General features: G+C 44.2%; 1 protein-coding gene across 1 annotated transcript in view; it reads left to right on the top strand.

The window, feature by feature from the left end:
* LOC124550783 (glycine, alanine and asparagine-rich protein-like) overlaps positions 1 to 24,693 on the top strand; it is a 166,896-nt gene that overhangs the window by 99,657 nt on the left and 42,546 nt on the right. The window contains exon 3 of the mRNA XM_047125507.1: positions 5,134 to 5,238. Coding sequence (XP_046981463.1) covers positions 5,134 to 5,238 — 105 coding nt within the window. The remainder of the gene's footprint in view (positions 1 to 5,133; positions 5,239 to 24,693) is intronic.

The raw sequence follows: 24,693 nt of genomic DNA on the forward strand, positions 1-24,693 counted from the left end.
TCTCTAATCATTGCATCACTAGAAAAAGACAAATGAACAAGTTACATTGGCTCAAAGGTATTTTTTTAAACTGAACAGAAGAAAACTAGAAAGAACTAAAACAATAAAGAAGTCGTGATTCTTCGCTTAATACTTGGTTAAACAGCTCTTTACGTAAATTACTGCAGCACACGTGGATGGCACAGAATACACGAGTTTGGCCAGTCGCGCCTGAGGAAACTTCTTCCATTTCTCACACAATTCTTCGTAGAAAGCCTCCTTTTTGGTGAGTTTAGTTGGCCAAAACATCCATCCGGCTCACCCAAAATATGTTCTATGGCGTTTAAGTCTTGACATTGGCTTGGCTATTCGAATATCTTTACTCTGTGCTGCTTACGAACTGTCTTCATATGGCCACAATTGTGCTTCGAATCGTTGCCATGTTTTAATTGCCAATTACGAAGCATATTTCGTCTTCCGTGAGGTATCGTAAGGTCAGTTAATGTTTCTCTGTACTGTTGACTATCCATTACCCCCATGATTTTTGGCGAGAGTACGCTCGCCACTTCGCGAGAATGAGTCCCAACCCATGGTAGTTCCTCCTACGTGATTGATGGTGAATACTTGCTACTTTCTGTCATTCATCTCGTTTTTCGGCTGTCAGACATAGTGTACCCCATCTGAGGAGAAGAGATGAGACTTGCGTTCATCACTGCATAGAATTTTTGCCAGTCTTCAGTGGTCCGTGGAGCGTATACCATAGCAAACTATGGTCTGGCCTTTCACACTTATCATACGTTTTCGAGAAGATCATCTACCTATCGCATCTACAGCTAATAAGCATGTCGAAACATGGACTTCTATCCCGTGTTTTCCCTGTAGATCATCGCTTATTGGCCGAAAACATTTTTTTGGGATCACCCGTCGATTGTCTTCGGATAATGCTATCTTATTTTTTGGGTGATTTTTCGGGACCGACCACTTCTTGCATTATTCTCTATACCACCCCCTCCCTTTTTTTTTTAAACCGGACGCAGACACTCACATGCTGTTGTGAGATGGCAAACACCCAAGGACCGAGTGTAGTCTACATTCAGCGTTGTTTGAGACAGCTGGTCTGGAATCTACTGAATATTCTCTAGTTTTAGTCAGTGCTGCAAGTAAATGAAAATATCAAAACGTTTGCATGATGCAGTTAGGTTTCTTGCAGTCTTTCCATTCTACAAAATACACTGGTGTCCAAAATTAAACCAGTTTTGCAAGGTTGTATTTATTTTGCCACAAAACAGTGCAAACAGGTGATAGTAAAGAATACAGAACACAAACAGCTGCAAAATGCGTAATGGTAGACAAAAACGTTTTCCATTTTTTCCAAATTAATGGATTTGCACACACGTTCTGATAACTGATAACTGTGCTCAATATGTAGAGTGACCACCTCTGACAGAAACACAGCCCTGACAACGACGGGGCACGCTGTGAATGGTGTCGTCAGTTTCACGCTGAGGAATGACTCTCATTCTCCCTGCAGAGCTGTTCACACGTCGGTGGATGCTGACGTCTCCCTAGTGCATCCCTGACGTGCTCTGTGGAATTCAAATCGGGAGAGCGGCAGGCCACGCGATGCGTGCAATATCTTCTGTTCCCACGGAAACATCAACCACCTGTTCTGTATGAGGGCGAGCATAACCGTCCATCGTTACAAAGTCTGGGCCCACAGCACCTCGCAAAACCACACTGAGTTCGATACCTGTCAGCAGTTAAACCTTGCTGATTCAGCTACACAATTTCATGAATAGGTATTAGAGCGGTCGAGTGGTCCCCGCCCACACCATTACGGATCCTCCTCGATATCGGCCTCTTTCCACAATGTTTTGGCCCCGAACTCCTGTTCCACGTCCCTCCTAATGTTAACCTCTTAACGTATGTACAGGGTTATTACAAATGATTGAAGCGATTTCACAGCTCTACAATAACTTTATTATTTGAGATATTTTCACAATGCTTTGCACACACATACAAAAACTCAAAAAGTTTTTTTAGGCATTCACAAATGTTCGATATGTGCCCCTTTAGTGATTCGGCAGGCATCAAGCCGATAATCAAGTTCCTCCCACACTCGGCGCAGCATGTCCCCATCAACGAGTTCGAAAGCATCGTTGATGCGAGCTCGCAGTCCTGGCACGTTTCTTGGTAGAGCAGGTTTAAACACTGAATCTTTCACATAACCCCACAGAAAGAAATCGCATGGGGTTAAGTCGGGAGAGCGTGGAGGCCGTGACATGAATTGCTGATCATGATGTCCACCACGACCGATCCATCGGTTTTCCAATCTCCTGTTTTTAAGAAATGCCGAACATCACGATGGAAGTGCGGTGGAGCACCATCCTGTTGAAAGATGAAGTCGGCGCTGTCGGTCTCCAGTTGTGGCATGAGCCAATTTTCCAGCAGAAGAAAAATGGGCCGTAAACTTTAAACCGTGAGATTGCACAAAACACGTTAACTTTTGGTGAATTGCGAATTTGCTGCACGAATGCGTGAGGATTCTCTGCCGCCCAAATTCGCACATTGTGTCTGTTCACTTCACCATTAAGAAAAAATGTTGCTTCATCACTGAAAACAAGTTTCGCACTGAACGCATCCTCTTCCATGAGCTGTTGCAACCGCGCCGAAAATTCAAAGCGTTTGACTTTGTCATCGGGTGTTAGGGCTGGTAGCAATTGTAAACGGTAAGGCTTCTGCTTCAGCCTTTTCCGTAAGATTTTCCAAACCGTCGGCTGTGGTACGTTTAGCTCCCTGCTTGTTTTATTCGTCGACTTCCGCGGGCTACGCGTGAAACTTGCCCGCACGCGTTCAACCGTTTCTTCGCTCACTGCAGGCCGACCCGTTGATTTCCTCTTACAGAGGCATCCAGAAGCTTTAAACTGCGCATACCATCGCCGAATGGAGTTAGCAGTTGGTGGATCTTTGTTGAACTTCGTCCTGAAGTGTCGTTGCACTGTTATGACTGACTGATGTGAGTGCATTTCAAGCACGACATACGCTTTCTCGGCTCCTGTCGCCATTTTGTCTCACTGCGCTCTCGAGCGCTCTGGAGGCAGAAACCTGAAGTGCGGCTTCAGCCGAACAAAACTTTATGAGTTTTTCTACGTATCTGTAGTGTGTCGTGACCATATGCCAATGAATGGAGCTACAGTGAATTTATGAAATCGCTTTAGCCGTAAACAGAACAAGAGGTTCGTAAGTACACTGGTGTCCAAAATTAAAGCAACAAACTGTTTTATCTTCGTTCTGTGTCTAATTCACAATCTACATCTACATCCATACTCCGCAAGCCACCTGGCGGTGTGTGGCGGAGGGTACCTTGAGTAGCTCTATCAGTTCTCACTTCTATTCCAGTCTCGTATTGTTCGTTGAAAGAAGGATTGTCGGTATGTCTCTGTGTGGGCTCTAATCTCTAAGATTTTATCCTCATGGTCTCTACGCGAGATATACGTAGGAGGGAGCAATATAATACTTGACTCCTCGGTGAAGGTTTGTTCTCGAAACTTCAACAAAAGCCCGTATCGAGCTACTGAGCGTCTCTTCTGCAGAGTCTTCCACTGGAGTTCATCTATCATCTTCGTAACGCTTTCGCGATTACTAAAATGATCCTGCAACGAAGCTCGCTGCTCTCCGTTGGATCTTCTCTATCTCTTCTATTAACCCTATCTGGTACGGATCCCACACTGGTGAGCAGTATTCAAGCAGTGGGCGAACAAGTGTTCTGTAACCTACTTGCTTTGTTGTTCTGGTTACCTGCACTGAGCAATTTATACATGTAACCGCGGCGAGGTCGAGGAGTCTTCCGTCAGAACAGACGATTTTTTTTATTCTGCGTACAGATGAACACTCCGACCACCCTACTAGTTCAACTAAAAGCCGGCAGGGGTGGCCAAGCGGTTGTAGGCGCCCAGTCTGGAACCGCTAGACCGCTACGGTCGCAGGTTCGAATCCTGCCTCGGGCATGGATGTGTGTGATGTCCTTAGGTTAGTTAGGTTTAAGTAGTTCTAAGTTCTAGGGGACTAATGACCTTAGAAGTTAAGTCCCATAGTGCTCAGAGCCATTTTTTTTACTAAAAAATACTTTAGAGAGATACTGTGTATTCGAAAATGGCTTGCGGAGTTTACATATACATGTAGGTGCGGAACAAGTGTAATTCAAGATTTAAGTGTCAAGAGATGTCTGTGGCTTGTACGTAGTGGTTCTGTGCAGAAAGTGCTTACAACCGCACGAGTTTTCCGACACGCTTAGCATACCCGCCAGCAGCGGACGGAGCCCAGGTAGGTACTCGCTCAAGATAACTGCCAGGTAATTCTATCAGATACCTGGAAATTGGCCCGTAATGCAGTGAAATTGAGCTTTGGTGGTCGGTGGTTTTGGGTAGCGGGTTGGTTTTGGCGGTCACTCCGGGGCGTGCCTGCAGGGAGGGGCGGGAAGGGGAGAGGGGGGGCGGCGGTAGAGGCAAATGTATACAAGTGGGAGAGGGGGGAGAGAGGGCGTTCATGATTCGCAGAGTGGCTGCCTTTCCGGGCCCCGTTTTTAATCCGCTTAGCGGGGGCAATAACAGCAGCAAATAATACCAGAAATTTTGGCAGCCGGCGAGATTAAAAATGCCGGGTCGCACATGCGTCAGCCCCCGTCTCCACCCCCACCCGTCCGCCATCCCCCCTGCTCCATCGCCATATATTTTCGTGCCGTTTCATTCTGTTCAAAAATAGCGAAACAGCAACGGCGGCGCCAGCGGAGAGTGCACGAAGCAACGCAATTACTCTTAACGAAGAAATCTCATTGTTTCGAGAGCTTTGTTTTTGGCGGTAAAAAAGGTTTTCCTGTTTAGTGTGTTTTAATAATTCAGTTTCGCTGTTGCAGTAATGGGATCAGTTACGTCTGCATTACACGCCGGGTAGGCACGGAATGATGGTCGGAGCAGCAGGGGGTTGGGGAAAGGGGGAGGGGGAAGTTTTACAGGGGGCGGGGTGGGCGAGAGGGGTGTGGGGACGGCAGAATATTTTTGTCGTCGTTTTTTCGCGACTGCGCGCTGCAGCGGCGCAGGTAAACGCAGCCGTGGCTCCGCCGTACACACTGGGGATCGGCCAGCTGTGTGTGATTAGGCGCGGACGTGGCTAGTCCGGGCTGCTGCTGTAGCCGCTGCGCGGACGCCGAGCCTGCGGCGTGGGCCCGCATGGACGCCTTCGTGCGCGCCGCCGCCGTCGCCGGTGAGTCTCGCACCCTCCGCCACACACCGCAACGCCTTTATAGCGGCGCAGAAACCGCGCCGACTTCGCATTTAGCTCCAGTCTCCTCCCTCCGAGGAGGAACTTGTCTACCTTTTGTCACCATGACATTTTTTGTGTCTAAATGTCAGCTGTTATCCTTCATAGAGTAGGACTGCACGGAAATTGTTATGGGAGCGCAGCATCTTACTGGCAAATATAATGAGAAATACTTTCCCTGTCAGGGTCGCCAAGTTTCAACAGCTACGCTATCTGATCAAAAATATGTGAACACCTACCAGTGGACATTGATATCCGGCGCATCCACCCTTCGCCTTTATGATGGTTTGAAGTCTGCTGATTTTACATGAGTTATCTGAATGTCTGTGGAGCCCATTCTTCCTCAAGAGCCAGAGCCAGAGGAGGGAGTGGCCTGAAGCAAAGCCGACTTCCGAATTCATCCCAGAGGTGTTGCATTTGGTTCACGCTGAGTCTTTGGGTAGGCTAGTGTGTGGTGTCACTGCCAGACACCACACTTGCTAGGTGGTAGACTTTAAATCGGCCGCGGTCCGTTAGTATACGTCGGACCCGCGTGTCGCCACTATCAGTGATTGCAGACCGAGCGCCGCCACATGGCAGGTCTGGTCTAGAGAGACTCCCTAGCACTCGCCCCAGCTGTACAACCGACTTTGCTAGCGATGGTTCACAGTCTACTTACGCTCTCATTTGCCGAGACGATAGTTTAGCATAGCCTTCAGCTACGTCATTTGCTACGACCTAGCAAGGCGCCATATTCAGTAATTAGAATGGATTCTGAACAGATGATATTGTGAATCGTGTACCGTCAAGAACGACGTTCATCATTAATGGATTAAAGTTAAGTATGAAACTACTTACGTCCGCTTTCAGAATTCTAATTCCTTGTCATGTTCCAGACCTCACGTCAGTATAGTTCTTCCCTCCTCACGCCAGCCTGCGTGAGCTAATACGCGTGCATTTCGGCCTCCAGTTGTAACACGGTGTTGGCTCTTCGGCCAACACAACAGCTAGTCCATTTCAGGAATTTTTTATTGTCCTGAAGCCACTGCCTCATAGATGTCATGGTGCACTGTCATGCTGATACTGTCACCGATTCTGAAGTGTTTCTCTGCTGTACGCAGTACACAATGTTCTAATATGTTTCCATATCCTTCTGCATTTAGCGTTATCCTAAGATCGAAAGGAGGATCATACCCCAAACACGAAAAACAAACCCACAACTTAACTGCATCTCCTCTGTACTTCACGGCTGGCACTACACACGATGGCAGACAACGCTTTTCGGGGATTCGCCAAACACAAACCGTTCCAGCGTGATTCATGACTCCAAATTACTCGGTTGCAGTCATCTGCCATCCAGTGGCGCGGCTCTTTACAACGCCCTCAAATGTCGCTTGGCACTGAGTAGAGAACTGTGTGGCTCATGAGGAGTTGCTCGATCATTGTACCCCATTTCATTTAACTACATACGGACACTCATTGCGCTAGCTGTACTGCTGGAAACACTTTGCAAATCAGGAGCGATTTCTACTGCTGATTTTAGGCCATTTTTTACAACCACTCTGCGCAATGCTTGGCTGTCCCTGTCCGTCGGTACGTGTACATCTACATACATACTCCGCGAGCCATCTTGCGGTGCATGGCGTAGGGTATCTTGTACCAATACTAATCATACCGTTCCCTGTTCCCCTAGCAAACAGAGCGAGGGAAAAACGACTGCCTATAAGTCACGCAGATGAGATCTCTCAGGTCTCTATTTAGCTGTGGGTGTTGCTTTAAAATTTCCTCTTCACAATCACGTCAGCAATAGGCAGCTTAGGTGGCTTTATAAGGGCTGAACTGTGCCTGATCGATTTGTTTCTAGAGTGACGTCCAATGATTGGTTCATTTTCGAAATCACTGAGCTGTCCCGACCTATACACTCCGCCGTTACCGCTTCTCTACTGATAACACGAAAACTCCCGTGCCGTCCGGGGTGGCCGAGCGGTTCTAGGCACTACAGTCTGGAACCGCGCGACCGCTACGGTCGCAGGTTCGAATCCTGCCTCAGGCATGGATGTGTGTGATGTCCTTAGGTTAGTTAGGTTTACGTAGTTCTAAGTTCTAGGGGACTGATGACCTTAGAAGTTAAGTCCCATAGTGTTCAGAGCCATTTGAACCAAAACTCCCGTCCTCCTTCAATACTGGCAGGTCCACCTTGCGCGACATCTAGCGGTCAGTTCCGCATTACATAGGGAGGTCCGGAAACTTTTGAACAGATAGCGTCAGCGATGAATCGACTCTCCTCGTCACAGTCTCCAAGTCTCAGCGGCTCCCTTAATTCATTATTTACATTCCTTCAGTGAATTTCACTCAGCTTTTGAGAAATCATGATGCAGTACAACATCTGCTTTGTGATTTCATTAAAATAACCAGTTTCGATCGAACAACACACAGTCCTCAGGTATAAGCTCGTAGTTTACATCACGATAGTATGTTGTTTGACCAAAACTGGCTGTTTTAAAAAAGTTACGTTTACCAGTTATGGTTTCCTCAGTTCTGATGTAAAGTTTATGCTAAGCTCATTTGCTACTCCCTCCAATCACTTTCTACTTTCTTCAGTTTACTCTCAAACTCATCAGACTGCTCACTCTGTTCAACTGGACCTTCTATTCTACCTCATGCTTCAACGTCTTCAGCAGTTTTTGTCAGTCATATCCTTCCACCATGAATTTTAATCACACTCCCGATCCTTTCTTTTATTTCTGTCATTCCTTCTTCCACATGTAGATCAAACAGTAGTGACGGTAGATTTCATGCCCGTTCTCCACCCCTTTTAATCAGAGCATCTCGTTCTTGGTCTTCCATAGTTATTGTTCACTGTGGTTCTTATAAATATCGTGCATTACGTGTCTTTCCTTATACCGTACACCAATTTTCCGGAGAATTTCCAACATTTTGCAATTGACGTATTCTATGAACGTGTCTTGAGTATTCTTGTCTCGCTTCCATTATTTACCACAGTCAGGACTGCCTCTCTTGTTCCTTTTATCGTTAAGACACAAAAGAATTACAGATCTTGGCTGCAAGTGGCCATTGATTGAAATCAATAGAGAATGTTCAAAATTTGTGCTCGCCTGGGATTCGAATACAGGTCTCCCGATTACTAGGCAGTTACTCTGACCGCTCAGCTATCCAGACACAGCGGGCACTGCAAATGTATGGGCTACTATTCTGTTCTTTCGGAGACCCAGGTTCGAATCCCGGTACGGCACAAATTTTCAGCTTTCCCCACTGATTCCAATCAATGCCCGCTCTCAGTCAAGGTCTACAGTTCCCTTCTGTTTTAATTCATAGTAGTTGCTGAATCAAAAATAAAGTCAGTTCTTTCGGACATGTCCTAAAGAACAAACACCGCCTATACAAACCTTTTATATTTTCTGAAGCCAAACTGAGTAGTGCGAGCAGAAAATGACTGCACTCGACTCCTGAAGCTGTCTGGTAGAAAACTCGATTATGAAGCAGTCTGGTGGACGGATCTGTAACTTTCAAGATCAAGGAATCGGTTGGTAGCCACCATTGGGTGTGGAAGTCGTGTACCCTCATGGAGCGGAATTGGTGTTTCTTTAGCGTACATCTGAAGTGGAGTTGTATGTGAGCTTTCCCTGGCCAACAAAGTTGCTTTTGAAATACAGAGAGACTACAAGAATCAAATATGTGTTCACTTGTATGGGAATGGAATTATATTTAATCATCTTCCGGCTTCTGTTAACGATGTTTTTATTAGTAGGTCACATTCAGTAATAAGCTATTTAGTTAGTTATTCATAGATCGTTTATGAAATGATATCAGATATAATCTTAATTGAAAAATGTAACAATTTAAAAAAAAGCTAATTCATGCATACAGTAATACTATATTGTACACTTGTCATTTGTATCACATCATTCGTCATTCCCCATCTTACACCCTAACACACGCTACATTGGAATTTGGGCATGCACGCACACACACACACACACACACACAATTTCGACTGGCAACAGGGCCTTCCTACATTCAATCGAATTCTCCGTGTCGTTCCCTTGGCCTACCTGAAGAAGTTCGAGTCAGCACCTCAACACAATGAATAAAATGTTGAATTCAGAATGTGGTAAAAACTTAGAATTTTCCATCACAGGAGTAAGATTTTACTGTAGGACTCATTAAACTGAGTTTACTGTGGAATGGCAGTCATTCATTGCTAAATAATATAAATTATTATGGTTCACCCTCTGTGTTCTCCAAATAATCCTTGACTTCGCAGTTTATTAAGAGGTATCCTTTCACTGACTTTTAAAAAAGTTGAATTCTGTTGTCTCTTTAATCTCTTTGGGCAGCTTATTGTACAATTTTTATTGTCTCGTAGGAAATACTGTTCCGTGTTTCATGGTTGCTTACTCTCGGTGAACGTAAGACTGCTATAGTTTAGTTGTTGTTCCATTCTCAAGGATGCTTCTGTTGTAACGTATGTACTGATGTTTCTCTTGGTGTTCGCAACAGTTTGGTAGATGTACCCATACGGAGCAGTTACAATCCCCAGCTGTTCAGGACCACCTTTACATGGTGCTCAGTTACTATTTTTAGTTTTACGTGTACATCTGCAAACATGCTCCGCAAGGTACAATACGATGGTTGGCGGAGGGTACCTCGTACCACTAGCAGTCATTTCCTCTCCTGTTCGATTCGCAAATGGAGCGAGGGAAAAACGACTGTCTGTATGATTCCATGTGAGCCCTGAGTTTTCTTGCCTTCACGGCGCCCACGCGATATACATGTTGGTAGCAGCGGGGATGTTGTGCACTGAGCGCAAATGGCGGTTCTCTAAAATTTCTTAATAGTATTTCGTTGAGATGCAAAACTAGCGTCGGCTGCCATAGACGGTTAGAAGTAAACGTAGGTTTACTAGTAGCCCTGGACTGTTACGATAGTAACCACGTTGCTTGTGCGATAAGTGTGTTGCACACCATTCACAAACCGAGTGAGGATACACAGGGTGTTTTCGTAAGAGCGTGCAAAAATTGAACAGCCGGCCGCGGTGGCCGAGCAGTTCTAAGCGCTACAGTCAGGTTCGAATCCTGCCTCGGGCATGGATGCGTGTGATGTCCTTAGGTTAGTTAGGTTTAAGTAGTTCTATGTTCTAGGGGACTGATGACCTCCGATGTTAAGTCCCATAGTGCTCAGTCTTTTGAGCCCAAAATTGAACACGACATAGAGGATGCTCTACTGAACAATTAGAGATAGGAACCAAGGGCCGGAGAAGCCTTGTTAAGGAGATAAGAGAAAAAAAAATCAAATTACTGTGCAGCTTTTCATTTACATTAGTAACAGTTAACTGAAAATGCCGTGATTGAATGCCGATGTACCATTTGTACTGTATCTTACAAAATGTGCTGAAACTGATGATCTTCATCCCCAATGCAAGCATGACATCGGCGAATAAGCTTCTGACGCAGCCTGACAAGTATCCCTGGTGTTTGTCGGATCACACCACAGGCAGCTACAGTTCAGCCAACAGATTCTATTTCCGTATCCTCTGGCGTCTCATACACAAGTGACTTTAGATATCCCCATTGGAAATAATCAGAGGGGTTCACGTAAGTGATCTCGCAGCCATGGAAGAGGACATCCCCCTTCCAGTTCAGCGACCAGGAAATACTTCCCAGAAATCAGGTTAGACCTCCTCCTTTCCTCGCAGGAAATAAAGAATGTACACGTAAATAAACAGTACAATACATGTAAACTTGTACGCATGTTAGTTGTAAATAAGCTGGAAAACTGTAATATCGGACAAAGTGGTAGTCAAGTACACTTCGACAGTGTTCTCTCTGTGTCCTGTTACACTTTTTGCACACTCTTACGGAGACACCGTGTGTTAAGGGCCGCGTAACGTACGGAACGTATTTGCTCTACAACGTTATCCCTCAATCAGTTACCTATAAATAAACAGTATTTATTGAAAAATTGAAATTGTCTATGTGTAATTCAAGTTTTATTTGCAAATTGTTGATCTGTAACGTGAAACGGAGGATTGTTGTTTCAAACATGTAAGAAAGGCAGTACAAATGTGTCATGTTGTACCAGAAATCGCAATTTCCTAAAAAAAAAGTGAAATTTTAAAAAATTAAAACAAAACATATGAAACATCGCTTCAGTACTTCGACGGAATTGTATAAAACATTTTCCTGTTATCCATAAAATCTTTCGCACTTTTCGGTAACAACAATAAACATTTTGTAACTTAACCGTATTTCTGTATCTCTCTGAATGAATCTTCTTAAAACTGCGTACCAAAATTTCTCCTAAATTATTACGAGCCACACTAATTCCTAACTGAAACTAGTTCACTGTGCAAAAGCCTGACTATACTGAATTATACAAAGACTTAATATGGTTTGCCCAACACTCTCTACAAATTGAAGTTAACTTTTTGTATAAAAATGCAACGCTACCTAGAATGTAACCTGACTTCTGAAATAAATGTGCAACTCGACTTGCGCAGAAGTTCCTGGCCTAAACTATATTTTCACTTACCTCTTGTCTTTGCAAACGTCTTTTTGCGGATTTAAGCAACGCACAGATATTACAGCAATAGTCAAAGATTACTCAGCTACATGATTTTGCGCCGTTTGAATTATGTGTATCGATATTTACGTAAGAAACAGAATTTACCGTGTGACCAAAATACTATTCATATGCCCACACCTTGCCTTTCATAATGATGATGAACGTTCCTCTGAGTATAAAACAACACTAGTAACTACATACATTTTTTTGTGTTTGAACATTTGCATCAAAACTAACTGCTTTGGTTGCGTGTAAGTACAGGAGTCATTTGACGAACTAATTTCTACATTTTGTTGAGATATAAAATATGCAATGGACTAACACTGAGCGAAGTGCGCTTGTAGTTATGTGAAAAACAAAAAACAAAGAGAAGTCGTCTGTTCCCAGTTTTTATCGCATACGCTTATTTATGTTTCTTCCTCTACCAACGCCACCAATACTGCCGGTAACCCCTCCATTTACTACGTCATTTATGTACTGTATCAAAACTGCCGAACCAAAATGTTGAAATAGTGCAACTCCAGTGTTACGCGAAGAGAACGCCTTCTTCTCTCCAGGCATTCCCACTTGAATTACCGGAACAGCTGTGTAACGCGAGCGTATTGATATAACCCACCAGTAACAAAGCCAATAGCACAGGTATGAATTGCTTCGATGTCTTTAACCCTACCTGTTGTGGATCCCAACAACTGGACAAGTACACAAGAGTGGGCCGCAGAAGGTTATGTATGGGGCCAACTTTGTAGATGGCTTACACTTTCCAAGTATTCCTCCAGTAGGTCGAAGTCTTCAACACACTTTACCTACAACCGACCATACGTGCTCTTTCGAATCCATATGTCAATTTACAATGTTACACCTACATACTGTCCACAATTAAAGTTCCACTTTCAAAACGCCTTAAACAGAGAACCACTGCTCAGGATGACGTCAAATTTGAACAGCATATTATTGATGCAGGAGGAAACGTCATGGAACAATAGTTCTAACAGAATGCCGTCTATTCGCGGGGCTTGTTTCGACCTAAGTCTTTCAGTACTACGGCACATTCCTTCGCGGCATCATATCTCCCATTTCATTTTCATCTACGTTCTCTTCCATTTCTATAAAACTCCTGTCAAGTACATTTCACTTGTATAGACCCTCTACATACTCCCCACTCTTTTCACCTTTCCCTTCTTTCCTTAGGACTGCTTTTCGATCTGAACTCTTGACAGCGATACAGGTGATTTTCTTTTCTTCAAAGGCCTCTTTAGTCTTCCTATTGGCTGTATCTACATTTCCGCCAGTGATATATGTTTCTAAATCCTTACGGTTGTGCTCTAGCCATTCCTGCTTAGTCATTTTGCTCTTCCTGTCAATCTGATTTTTAGACTTTTTATTCCCTTTCGCCTACTTCATTTACTGCGTTTTTATATATTCTCATTTCATCAGTTAAATTCAGTATTACCCGACGATTTCTACTAGGCCTCGTCTTTTTACCTATTTGATCCTCTGCTGCCTTCAGCATTAACAAAGATAAAAACTAAAGATAAACCAGTTTTTATTGAAAACATATTTACAAGAAAACTGTATATGTAGTAAAATACTTCGTTAGGAAGTTCGTATTAACAATATGCATTAAAGACTTTTAAACTGACATGAGGCTGGTAACTGTTAGTAACACAGCCACTTGGAGTTGCACGGTACACGATAAGAGCTGCTTAAATTACGAAAAATATTGTAAATGGCATATAAGTGTTTATTTCAAATATCAGTATCAGTATTATGGAAAATAAAAAGTTGTATAGGACAATGCAACAGCAAATACTAGGTACATTTTTGTGTGTAATAGATGAAAAATAGAGAGAAAAGTGTTATAGAGTCTACTCTGAGGAATAAAACGGCTCAACTTTAGGCATTCCTAAGTGACGGCTTTACACCATTATTTTTTTTATTACGTAATTCCCACTGTTCGTTTTGAATGTAACCGACTTTAAAAGAAAGGTGTTTGCAAATATCTAAATTTTCAAGAATATTAAGTCTAAAGTCTTTCCTCTATGTGTGAAGCATACTGACGTCCCGAACTTCTTTAGGCATGTGGCCTGTAATTAATAAATTATCGGCGAAGGATGCATGATATACGTTGGTACCGAGTTTTTCCTAAGAGATGTGCTTCGAACCTAACAGAAATTGCTCTCCTATTTGTCCGATACAATCTGCTAAATTTGTAGACGTACAAATTTTGAAATGGGGAATGCCCTGGTTTCAAATTATAAATAAGATTATTTTTTAAACTATTATTAGTAGAAAAGGCTACACTACAGTCAAATTTGTTTTGGTGGGGACGTTGAATCCTGTACGACATAGATACTAAGTGGTCCAACTAAAACATTCATATATCTTTACGTACTACACGAATGTGTAATAAAAAATGGGGGTTCCTATTTAAATAAACGCAGTTGATATCCGTTTGACCTATGGCAGCGCCATCCAGCGGGCCAACCATAGCGCCATCTGGTTTCCCCCTTCAAGCTAGACAAGTTTTGTTCTTTGTAGTTTTTTCGTTTGACGCTTATTTCGTGAGATATTTCGCCCGGTCACGAGCAATGGACCACCCTGTATTTTGTACTCAATACATTGTTCATTTCATTCAACTCTTCCTGTAAGTCTTCACTTTCACAAAAATAGTAATGTCATCACCTAATCTTATCAATGATATTGTTTCATCTGGCCGCGCGGTTAGAGGAGCCATGTTGTGGATTGCGCGGCCCCTCCTCCCGGAGGTTCGAGCCCTCCGTCGTGCATGGGTGTGTGTATTGTTCTTAGCACAAGTTAGTTCAAGTCAGTTCAAGTAGTCTGAAAGTCTAGGGACCGATGACCTCAGCAGTCTGGTCCCTTAGGAATTCACACATATTTGAACATTTTTTGCTTCACCTTGAATTTTAGTTCCACTCTTGAACGTTTCTCTTATTTGCGTAATTCCTTCATCGATGTGTGGATTGAACAGTAGGGGCGAAAGACTACTTCCCTGTCTTACATCGTTTTAATCCGAGCACTTCGTTCATGGTCTTCCACTCTAATCGTTTCCTCTTGGTTTATGCACATATTGTATATTACCCGTCTTTCCCAATAGCTTAACCCTATTTTTCTCAGGATTCCGAACATCTTGCACCATTTTACATTGTCGAATGCTTTTTCCAGTTCGACTGCTGTAGCAAGAACTATTTTGTATTGCGAACGTCCGCATGAGAAACGATACGAGGGTTGTTTATAGCTTGGCAGAAGCGGTGAGGGGTACTGGGGTGGTGGAAGTGTTGGCCGGGCGGGGTGTGCTGCAGGATAACCACCGCCGCCGCCCTGGAGACTCGAAGGGAGGGGAAGCAAGTGAATTTGCGCGAGTTAGTGACTTGTCCGTGGCGCGCCGCCCGGCTTGTTTACATGTTTATCATGTAAACAAGGTTCCGGAACTGGGTTTCTGTGACTGCTCCCTGATCCTAGTCGGCTCTCCCTATCCCGTAGTGTTTACAGTCACCGCAGCGTCGCGCTTCTGTCTCCTGCTTGATGAAGGGCAAGCAGCCGTGCGAAATCTACATCGACATCTACGTCTGTGCTCCGTAAGGCATCTAATGGTGTTTGGCGGAGGGTACCGATGTCGTTTTCTTTATCCCTGTCCGATTCGCGAATGGAAGCACAAGTGTGGACTACCCTTCCCGTACTTTCTCATAGCTCTGATTTTTTCGGTCGCGCTCATTTCGCGAAACGTAATCATAAAGGATTCGATGATCACCTCGTTAAAAATCAAACTGAAATCGCGAAACTTGATGATGGTTTAGTCTTGCCCTACGTATTCGCCCATCATATTTGGTCGAATGTTTGAGCGGAGTAAAAACAAGACATCCTCGAAATTATACAATGGATTCTTGGATTTTTGTCTTAATTTTCATACCGAAAAGAAGATTTGGAAGTGGATAAATAGGGTATCAAACTGCCCAGCGTGAGGTCTTGATTAAAAAAAAACTTGAAAGTCATCAGAGTAATTAAGAAATATGTAATTAGTTAATTGAGGGAAAATTTAAGAATTTCACTAATAGCTGTTGTTAGTTATATAAATCAAGTGTCAAAAATATCATATCACAGCATAAACTGAAATTTCTGAGCTTTTCTTGTTCCATATACTATTAATTATGATAGAATACCGGTCAATATATAATACTGTTAATGTAGTTATTAGAGTAATTCAGGAATACAGAAACGCAAGTCACTTAGGAATGATATAAATAGGAAGTGCAGGGAAGCTAAGTCGAAACGGCTACACAAAAAGTGTCAAGAGAGACGGGTGTAGTCTTTCGGCCCTCCTGTTCAATTTATGCATCGACGAAGCAACGATGAAAATAAAAGAAAGGTTCAAGAGTGGCATTAAAATTCAAAGTGAAATAACATCAGTGATTGAATTCGCTGATAACATTGCTACGAACGTGAAGGATAATTACAGGCTCAGTTGAATGGAATGAACAGTCTAATGAGTACAAAATACGCATTAAGAGTAAATCGAAAGAAAGATGAGATGTAGCTGGAATGAAAACGGCGATAAATTCAACATCGGAATTGGGGGTCATGAAGTAGGCGAAATTAAGGACTCCTACCACCCAGTCAGCAAAGTAGCCAATGGCGGACAGAGCGAGGAGGACATAAAAATCAGACTAGCACTGGAAAAAAGGTATTCTTGCCAAGAGAAGTCTACTAGTATCAAAAATAGGCCTTAATTTGAGAAAGAAATTTCTAAGAATGTCTCTATGGAACACAGCATCGTACAACAGTGTGAAAACCAGAACAGAAGAGAATCCAAGCATTTGAAATGTGGTGCTTCAGAAGGATGCTAAAAGTTAGATGGACTGACAAGGTAAGGATTGAGGAGATTCTCTGCAGAATCGGCAAGGAAAGGAATATGTGGAACACACTGGCAATAACGACAGGATGGTAGGAAATACGTTACGACATCAGGGAATGACTTCCTTCGTAGTAGAGGGAGCTACTTAGTGTAAAAGTTTTAGAGGAATACAGAAATTTAAGGACGTCCAGCAATCAGCTGAGTCCGTAGGTTTCAAGTGTGGCTTTGAGATGATAATCTTGGCACAGGAGAAGAATTCGTGGTGGACCGCATCAGACCAGTCAGCGGACTGATGACAAGAAAATTTTCTGAAGAAAACTTTTTAAAAAAGCCACCAGACGTTCTGTGAAATGATTTGTCCAAAAGTAAGAAATTAATCAGATTAGAGAAACGTGTGGCGTAGCTTTGAATGAAGTTCCAAATCATCACAGCAGCTGATGTGTCATTTGAGAATGTGAAGTTCAATAATTAATTTAGAATCTTCGAATTTTAAGATGTACTACAGTATATTTATAAAAAGTATTTGGTTCGCTCTATAGTCGATTTTTTTTCCTAGAGAGTTAAAAGCATTGTTGACCGCTGCAAGTATTAAAGATGGCAAGTTGGCTCTCTTCCTGCACTTCCACACAATTGTGGCTGACAAGTGTCTCAGTCATTCCAGTTTCACTTAAATTAACAAAAGTCACCTTTTGTAATTACTGAATGCTACCACAAGGGGACATGGAGTTTGTTTTAGGATTTCCTATCTGTTCGCACCTCCACTTTATTTTCTGGCTACTGTTGGTGTATCACACAAGACCTAGACGAGCTCGGAATAAAATGAGTGAATTTTTCAACGTGTTACATAAACCAAAGCTTAATATTTGGTTGATGCGTAAGTTCGTATTACATTCCATAAGTTTAATGAGCACAACAGGTACACATGAAGAGACTTTAGTCGTCAATAACATATTCTCTTTCACTATTTACAACAGTCTGCCAACGCTAGGGTATCTTCTCGATTCCGCGACTATAGAAATCACGTGGCTTTGAGGCGAAGTCGTCGAGTCATGCTCGAAGCACATTTTCATCCGGAAAGGGCTTTACATCAAGGTTGTTCGATAGAGAGCGGGAAAGGTGGAAATCTGAGGGCGCAAGATCAGGCGAATAAGGTGGTTGCGGAATCAGTTCCCAGCCCAACTCCTGTACAGTCTTTTTGTCAGTCTAGCAGAATGCGGGAGGGCGTTATCGCTGAGTAGCATCAGTTTGTGTAGTCTTACCGGTCATTGTTCTTGCATTGCGTCTGCAAGACGCCTCACTTGCCGGAACATTATCAGTTGTGGATGAGCGCAGGTCTTTGTACAGGGGGTTGCTGCTTTGTTTGGACTCGGACATTCCTTTCTTTGCCGGCCGCGGCAGCTGAGCGGTTCTAGGCGCTATAGTCTGGAACCGCGCGACCGCTACGGTCGCAGGTTCGAATCCTGCCTCGGGCATGGATGTGTCTGATGTCCTTAGGTTAGTTAGGTTTAAGTAGTTCTACGTCCTAGGGGACTGATGACCTCAGATGTTAAGTGACATGTGTGTGTATGTCAATTATTATCCGCAATTTAGTTATATTTTTGTTAATTTGGCAGTAGTGTCGTTTTACGTAGATGACGCATGCTTTGTTTATTTGTTGTTATAACTCTTCAATTTTCAAGCTGCTAGGTTAGTTTCGTTATCGCTGCCGTGCTGTTAATCATGGCTGCTCCGCTGTCTGTTTGCACCAAAGAAGAGCAACTTTCAGTGATCCGTTTTTTGTGGTCGGAAGGCGTATCAGGGGCCGACATCCATCGAAGACTTTCGGTACAGGACGGGAACAGAGTTTTGCCACAACGTAGTGCCTACGAATGCATTGAAAAATTCCGAAATGGTCGCACACGTGATACACACGATGAAAGAGCCGAAAGACCGTTCACCACCCCAAATGACGAAACCATTGAGCGTTCACGAGAAATCATTCTCTTCGACAGACGATTAACTATTGGCGAAGTGGCACATCCTATGCAAAATAGTCACGGTTCTGCTTACGAAATCATCCACAACAGACTTGGGTTTTATAAAGTTTGTGCAAGACGGGTCCCAAAACAACTCAAACAGTTCCATAAACAAACGCGCTTGGACATCTGCAAAAAACATTTGGATCGCTATGGTAACGAAAGGTGAACTTCTTATGCAGGATCATTACTGGTGGCGAAACATCGATCAGTCATTACGAGCCGGAGAGTAAACGGAAGAGTATGGAATGGAAACATCCAAGAAGAAATTCAAGACCCAACCGTTCGCAGGAAAACTAACGCTTCCGGTTTTTTCGGACGTACAGGGTCCAGTATTGCAACATCGTTGAGAAAGGGACACCACAATAAACAGTGTACCCCACAGCGAGATGCTTACTGCCAGGCTAAAGCGTGCAATTCGAAGTAAACGCCAAGGATTGATGTCAAAAGGTGTTGTGTTGTTGCAGGACAATACCCGTCCGCGTACTGCTGCCCACACTGCTGAAACGCTCCAGAAACTCAAATTTGAAGTACTGGATCATCCTCCATACAGTCCCGATCTTACCCCTTCTGACTATCACTTGTTTGGTCCACTCAAGCAGGCTTTAAGTGGCCGTCGATTTGCTTCGGACGAAGCAGTGACAGAAGCAGCGCATTCCTGGCTCGCACCTCAACTAAGAACCTTCTTCTATGAGGGCATCAGGAAGCTTGTACAACGCGACGGCCCAAGTGCATTGATACGCAAGGAGACTATGTCGAAAAATGATGTTCTTGTAAGTTTCCTATTTGATTACAATAAAATTTTGTAACTACTTTACTTGACTTGCCTCCTCGTAAATGGTGATGAGCCATACATTATTACGACTGATCTCCGCGATACTAAATGTCGTCTGGTGCCATTCCGCTCACATGACGCAATATGAAAGGGCTGTAACCGCATGAGAGACGAACGGGGAATCATTCTATTGACGATACGGGCCGGTAATGGGGAAATGCACTCAAATAAGTGACCCTGACAAAGGACAGTTTGCTACGGCCCGGCGCCAGAAAACGAACAACTCGGAAATGGCGAAGCTGGTCGACTGCTCGCGTGCTACTGTCGTAAATATCTCTGGAAGGCAGTCGAAGGATTTTGGAAGGGCTAGTGGGCTACAAGGTATTGGACGTCCACGCCTTAGTAACAGCTTGCACTGTACGTGCTTGAGCATTGTCCTACAAAGGACAAAATGTCCTGCAGAAAGTGTCATCACTTCTGTCTCTAAGCTGTTCAGTTTTGGAACACAACCTACGACCAGCTTAGAGACAGAAGTGATGACACTTTCTGCAGGACCTGACCATCATTTTGCAGGACAATGCTCAAGCACGTACAGTGCAAGCTGTTACTGATTTGTTTGACTGCACTCCCTTAACTTAAGCCCTCGTAAGTTCAACTCTATTTCTAAACTGAAGGAAACAGTTCACGACATTCGCTTCAGAACTGCTACAAATTCGTAGGGCAATAGACCGCGCCGCTCGAAGTGTCAACACATCTGGCACTGCTAAGAGTATCCTGCGACTTCCACATCACTGGCAACGGGTTATACACAATACTGGTGACTACTTTGAGGGTCAGTAAAACTTTTAAACACGCTACTATTTTGTACGAGCCATAAATAAATACACTACTGGGCATTAAAATTGCTACAGCATGAAGATAACGTGCTACATACGCGAAATTTAACAGACAGGAAGAAGATGCTGTGATATGCAAATGATTAGCTTTTCAGAGCATTCACACAAGGTTGGCGCCGGTGGCGACAGCTACAACGTGCTGACATGAGGCAAGTTTCCAACCCATTCCTCATACACAAACAGCAGTTGACCGGCGTTGCCTGGTGAGACGTTGCTGTGATGCCTCGTGTAAGGAGGAGAAATGCGTACCATCACGTTTCCCACTTTGATAAACGTCGGATTGTAGCGTATCGCGATTGTGGTTTATCGTATCGCGACTTTGCTGCTCGCGTTGGTCGAGATCCCTCGTATCACTAGCAGTCGAGATGACAGGTATCTTATCCACATGGCTGTAACGGATCGTGCAGCCACGTCTCGATCCCTGAGTCAACAGATGGGGACGTTTACAAGAAAACAACCATCTGCACGAACAGTTCGACGACGTTTGCAGCAGCATGGACCATCAGCTCGGAGACCTTGGTTGCGGTTACCCTTGACGCTGCATCACAGACAGGAGCGCCTGCGATGGTGTACTCAACGACGAACCTGGGTGCACGAATGGCAAAACGTCATTTTTTCGGATGGATCCAGGTTCTGTCTACAGCATCATGGTGGTCGCATCCGTGTTTTGCGACATCGTGGTGAACGCACATTGGAAGCGTGTATTCGTCATCGCCATACTGGCGTATCACCCGGCGTGATGGTATGGGGTGCCATTGGTTACACGTCTCGGACACCTCTTGCTCGCATCGACGGCACTTTGAACAGTGGACGTTACATTTCCGATGTGTTACGACCCGTGGCTCTACCCTTCATTCGATCCCTACGAAACCCTACATTGCAGCAGGATAATGCACGACCGCATGTTGTATCCTTTCTGGATTCAGACAATGTTCGACTGCTGCCCTGGCCAGCACATTCTCCAGGTCTCTCGCCAACTGAAAACGTCTGGTCAGTGGTGGCCGAGCAACTGGCTCGTCACAATACGCCAGTCACTACTGTTGATGAACTGTAGCATCGTGTTGAAGCTGCAGGGGCAGCTATACCTGTACACGCCAGCCAAGCTCTGTTTGACTCAATGGCCAGGCGCATCAAGGCCGTTAATACGGCCAAAGGTGGTCGTTCTGGGTACTGATTTCTCAGGATCTATGCACCCAAGTTGTGTGAAAATGTAATCACATGTCAGTTCTAGTATAATATATTTGTCCTATGAATACCCGTTTATTATCTGCATTTCTTCTTGGTGTAGCAATTTTAATGGCGAGTAGTGTAGTTGCTGTTATTAAAGTTCCAACCCTCTTATTTCATGCCAATCGGTCAAGAGTGGCGCTAGTAGTGCCACTACGAGGACGTAAAGCAGGTTTGCTTCAAATACGCGCTGTAATGTTCGTGAGCGTTAGTTACCTCTCACATTGGACGTAGTAGCCTTCAAGACAACGAAGACGCCGTTGCCAATAGCTCTCTGGCCTTGAACGAGGTCGTGTAATAGGGATACGAGAAGCCTGATGTTCCTTCCGATTGGAAAGACTTGGCAGGAATGTAGCCACTGCACATGACTGGTGAGACGTGTCGTCACAGGACGGTACGGTCCGGAGGGCGACGAGACACTACCGAGAGGGAAGACCGTGGCGTTCGGGCTATGGCTCTGGCGTCTGCAGCAACAATGTTGACGCCACAGTGACACAACGAACTGTTACAGATCGGTTACTTCAGGGACAGCTCGAGCCAGGCTCCTTGAAGTGAACATTCGATTGGTCCTAAACTACTGCCGTTTGCGACTTCAGCTCTGTCACGCTAGAGGTGATTGGACGGCGATGTAGAGGTCTGTTGTATTTTCTGATGACAGTGGTTCTGGCTCGGTGCCAGTGATGGCCAGTAGTGTACATGATTACTCTGCCATTCACAATTAAGTGCGTGGCAGAGGGTTCATCGAACCACCTTCAAGCCATTACTTTACGTTTCCACTCTCTAACAGCGCGCGGGGAAAAGAAGCACTTCAGTCTTCCTGTGCGAGCTCTGATTTCTCTTATTTTATCATGATGATTGTTTCTTGCTGTGTAGGTGGGACCTAACATAATATTTTTGCATTCGGAGGAGGAAGTTGAAGAAATTTCACAAGAAGACTCTGCCACAGCGAAAAACGCCTGTGTTTTAATGACTACCAACCTAATTCACGTATCATGTTCTTGCTCTCTCTCCCGTATTCCGCGATAATACAAATTGAGCTGTCGTTCTTTAAACTTTTTCGATCTCCTTCGTCAGTCCCACCTCATGCGGATCCCACAACGCACAGCAGTACTCCAGAAGAGGTCGGACAAGCGTGGTGTACTCAGTATCTTCAGTCGACCTGTTGGATTCCCTGCGTTCTACCAATAAATCGCAGTTTTGGTTTGCTTTACACTCAACATCATCTATGTGATCGTTCCAATTTAAGTTATGCCTAATTGTAATGACTAAGTATTTAGTTGAATTTACAACCTTTAGATTTGTGTAATTTATCGTGTAACCGAAATTTAAATGGTTCAAATGGCTCTGAGCACTATGGGACTCAACTGCTGTGGTCATAAGTCCCCTAGAACTTAGAACTAGTTAAACCTAATTAACCTAAGGACATCACACACATCCATGCCCGAGGCAGGATTCGAACCGAAATGTAACAGATTTCTTTTAGCATTCATGTGGATATTCACATTTTTCATTATATACGGTCGGTTGCCACTTTTTGCGCCACACAGATATCCTGTCTAAATCATTTTGCAGTTGGTTTTGATCATCTGATGACTTTACAAGACGGTAAATGAAGCATCATCTGCAAACAATCTAAGACGGCTGCTCAGATTGTCTCCTATGTCGTTTATGGAGATCAGGAACAGCAGAGGGCCTAAAACTCTTCTTTGGGGAACGCCAGACATTACATCTGTTTTACTCGATGACTTTCCGTCAATTACTGCGAACTGTGACCTACCTAGCGGGAACTCATCAATGCAGTCGCGCATACTTCATAGGCACGCAATTTGATGAGAGGACACTTTTGTGAAGAACGGTGTCGAAAGCCTTGGGGAGATCTAAAAATGCAGAATTAATTTGACGATCACTGTCGATAGCAACGTACTTAACTCATTAACACGCAAGATCACAGGTTAGTGTAAGTGCGAAAAAAGTCATTGAAAATGTGAAATGCTGGTGTATCACCAAAAATAGTAATGTTATCACCTAATCTTATCAATGATATTGTTTCACCTGGCCGCGTGGTTTAAAGGCGCCATGTCATGGATTGCGCGGTCCTTGCTGCCGGAGGTTCGAGTCCTGCGCCGTGCATGGGTGTGTGTATTGTTCTTAGCATGAGTTAGTTTAAGTCAATTCAAGTAGTCTGTAAATCTAGGGACCGATGACCTCAGCAGTCTGGTCCCTTAGGAATTCACACATATTTGAACATTTTTTGCTTCACCTTGAATTTTAGTTCCACTCTTGAACGTTTCTCTTATTTGAGTAATTCCTTCATCGATGTGTGGATTGAACAGTAAGGGCGAAGGACTACTTCCCTGTCTTACACCGTTTTAATCCGAACACTTTGTTCATGGTCTTCCACTCTAATCGTTTCCTCTTGGCTTATGTACACTACTGGCCATTAAAATTGCTACACCACGAAGATGACGTGCTACAGACGCGAAATTTAACCGACAGGAAGATGTTGCTCTGAAATGCAAATCATAAGCTTTTCAGAGCATTCACACAAGGTTGGCGCCGGTGGCGACACCTACAATGTGCTGACATGAGGAAAGTTTCCAACCGATTTCTCAGACACAAACAGCAGTTGACCGGCGTTGCCTGGTGAGACGTTGTGACGCCTCGTGTAAGGAGGAGAAATGCGTAACATCACGTTTCCGACTTTGATAAAGGTCGGGTTATAGCCTATCACGATTGCGGTTTATCGTATCGCGACATTGCTGCTCGCGTTGGTCGAGATCCTATGACTGTTAGCAGAATACGGAATGGGTGGCTTCAGGAGGGTAATACGGAACGCCGTGCTGGGTCCCAACGGCCTCGTATCAGTAGCAGTCGAGATGACAGGCATCTTATCGGCATGTCCATAACGGATCGTGCAGCCACGTCTCGATCCCTGAGTCAACAGATGGGGACGTTTGCAAGACAACAACCATCTGCACGAACAGTGCGACGACGTTTGCAGCAGCATGGACTATCAGCTCGGAGAGCATGGCTGCGGTTACCCTCGACGCT

The sequence above is a fragment of the Schistocerca americana genome, chromosome 9 (assembly GCF_021461395.2).
Source record: "Schistocerca americana isolate TAMUIC-IGC-003095 chromosome 9, iqSchAmer2.1, whole genome shotgun sequence".
Taxonomy (NCBI): domain Eukaryota; kingdom Metazoa; phylum Arthropoda; class Insecta; order Orthoptera; family Acrididae; genus Schistocerca; species Schistocerca americana.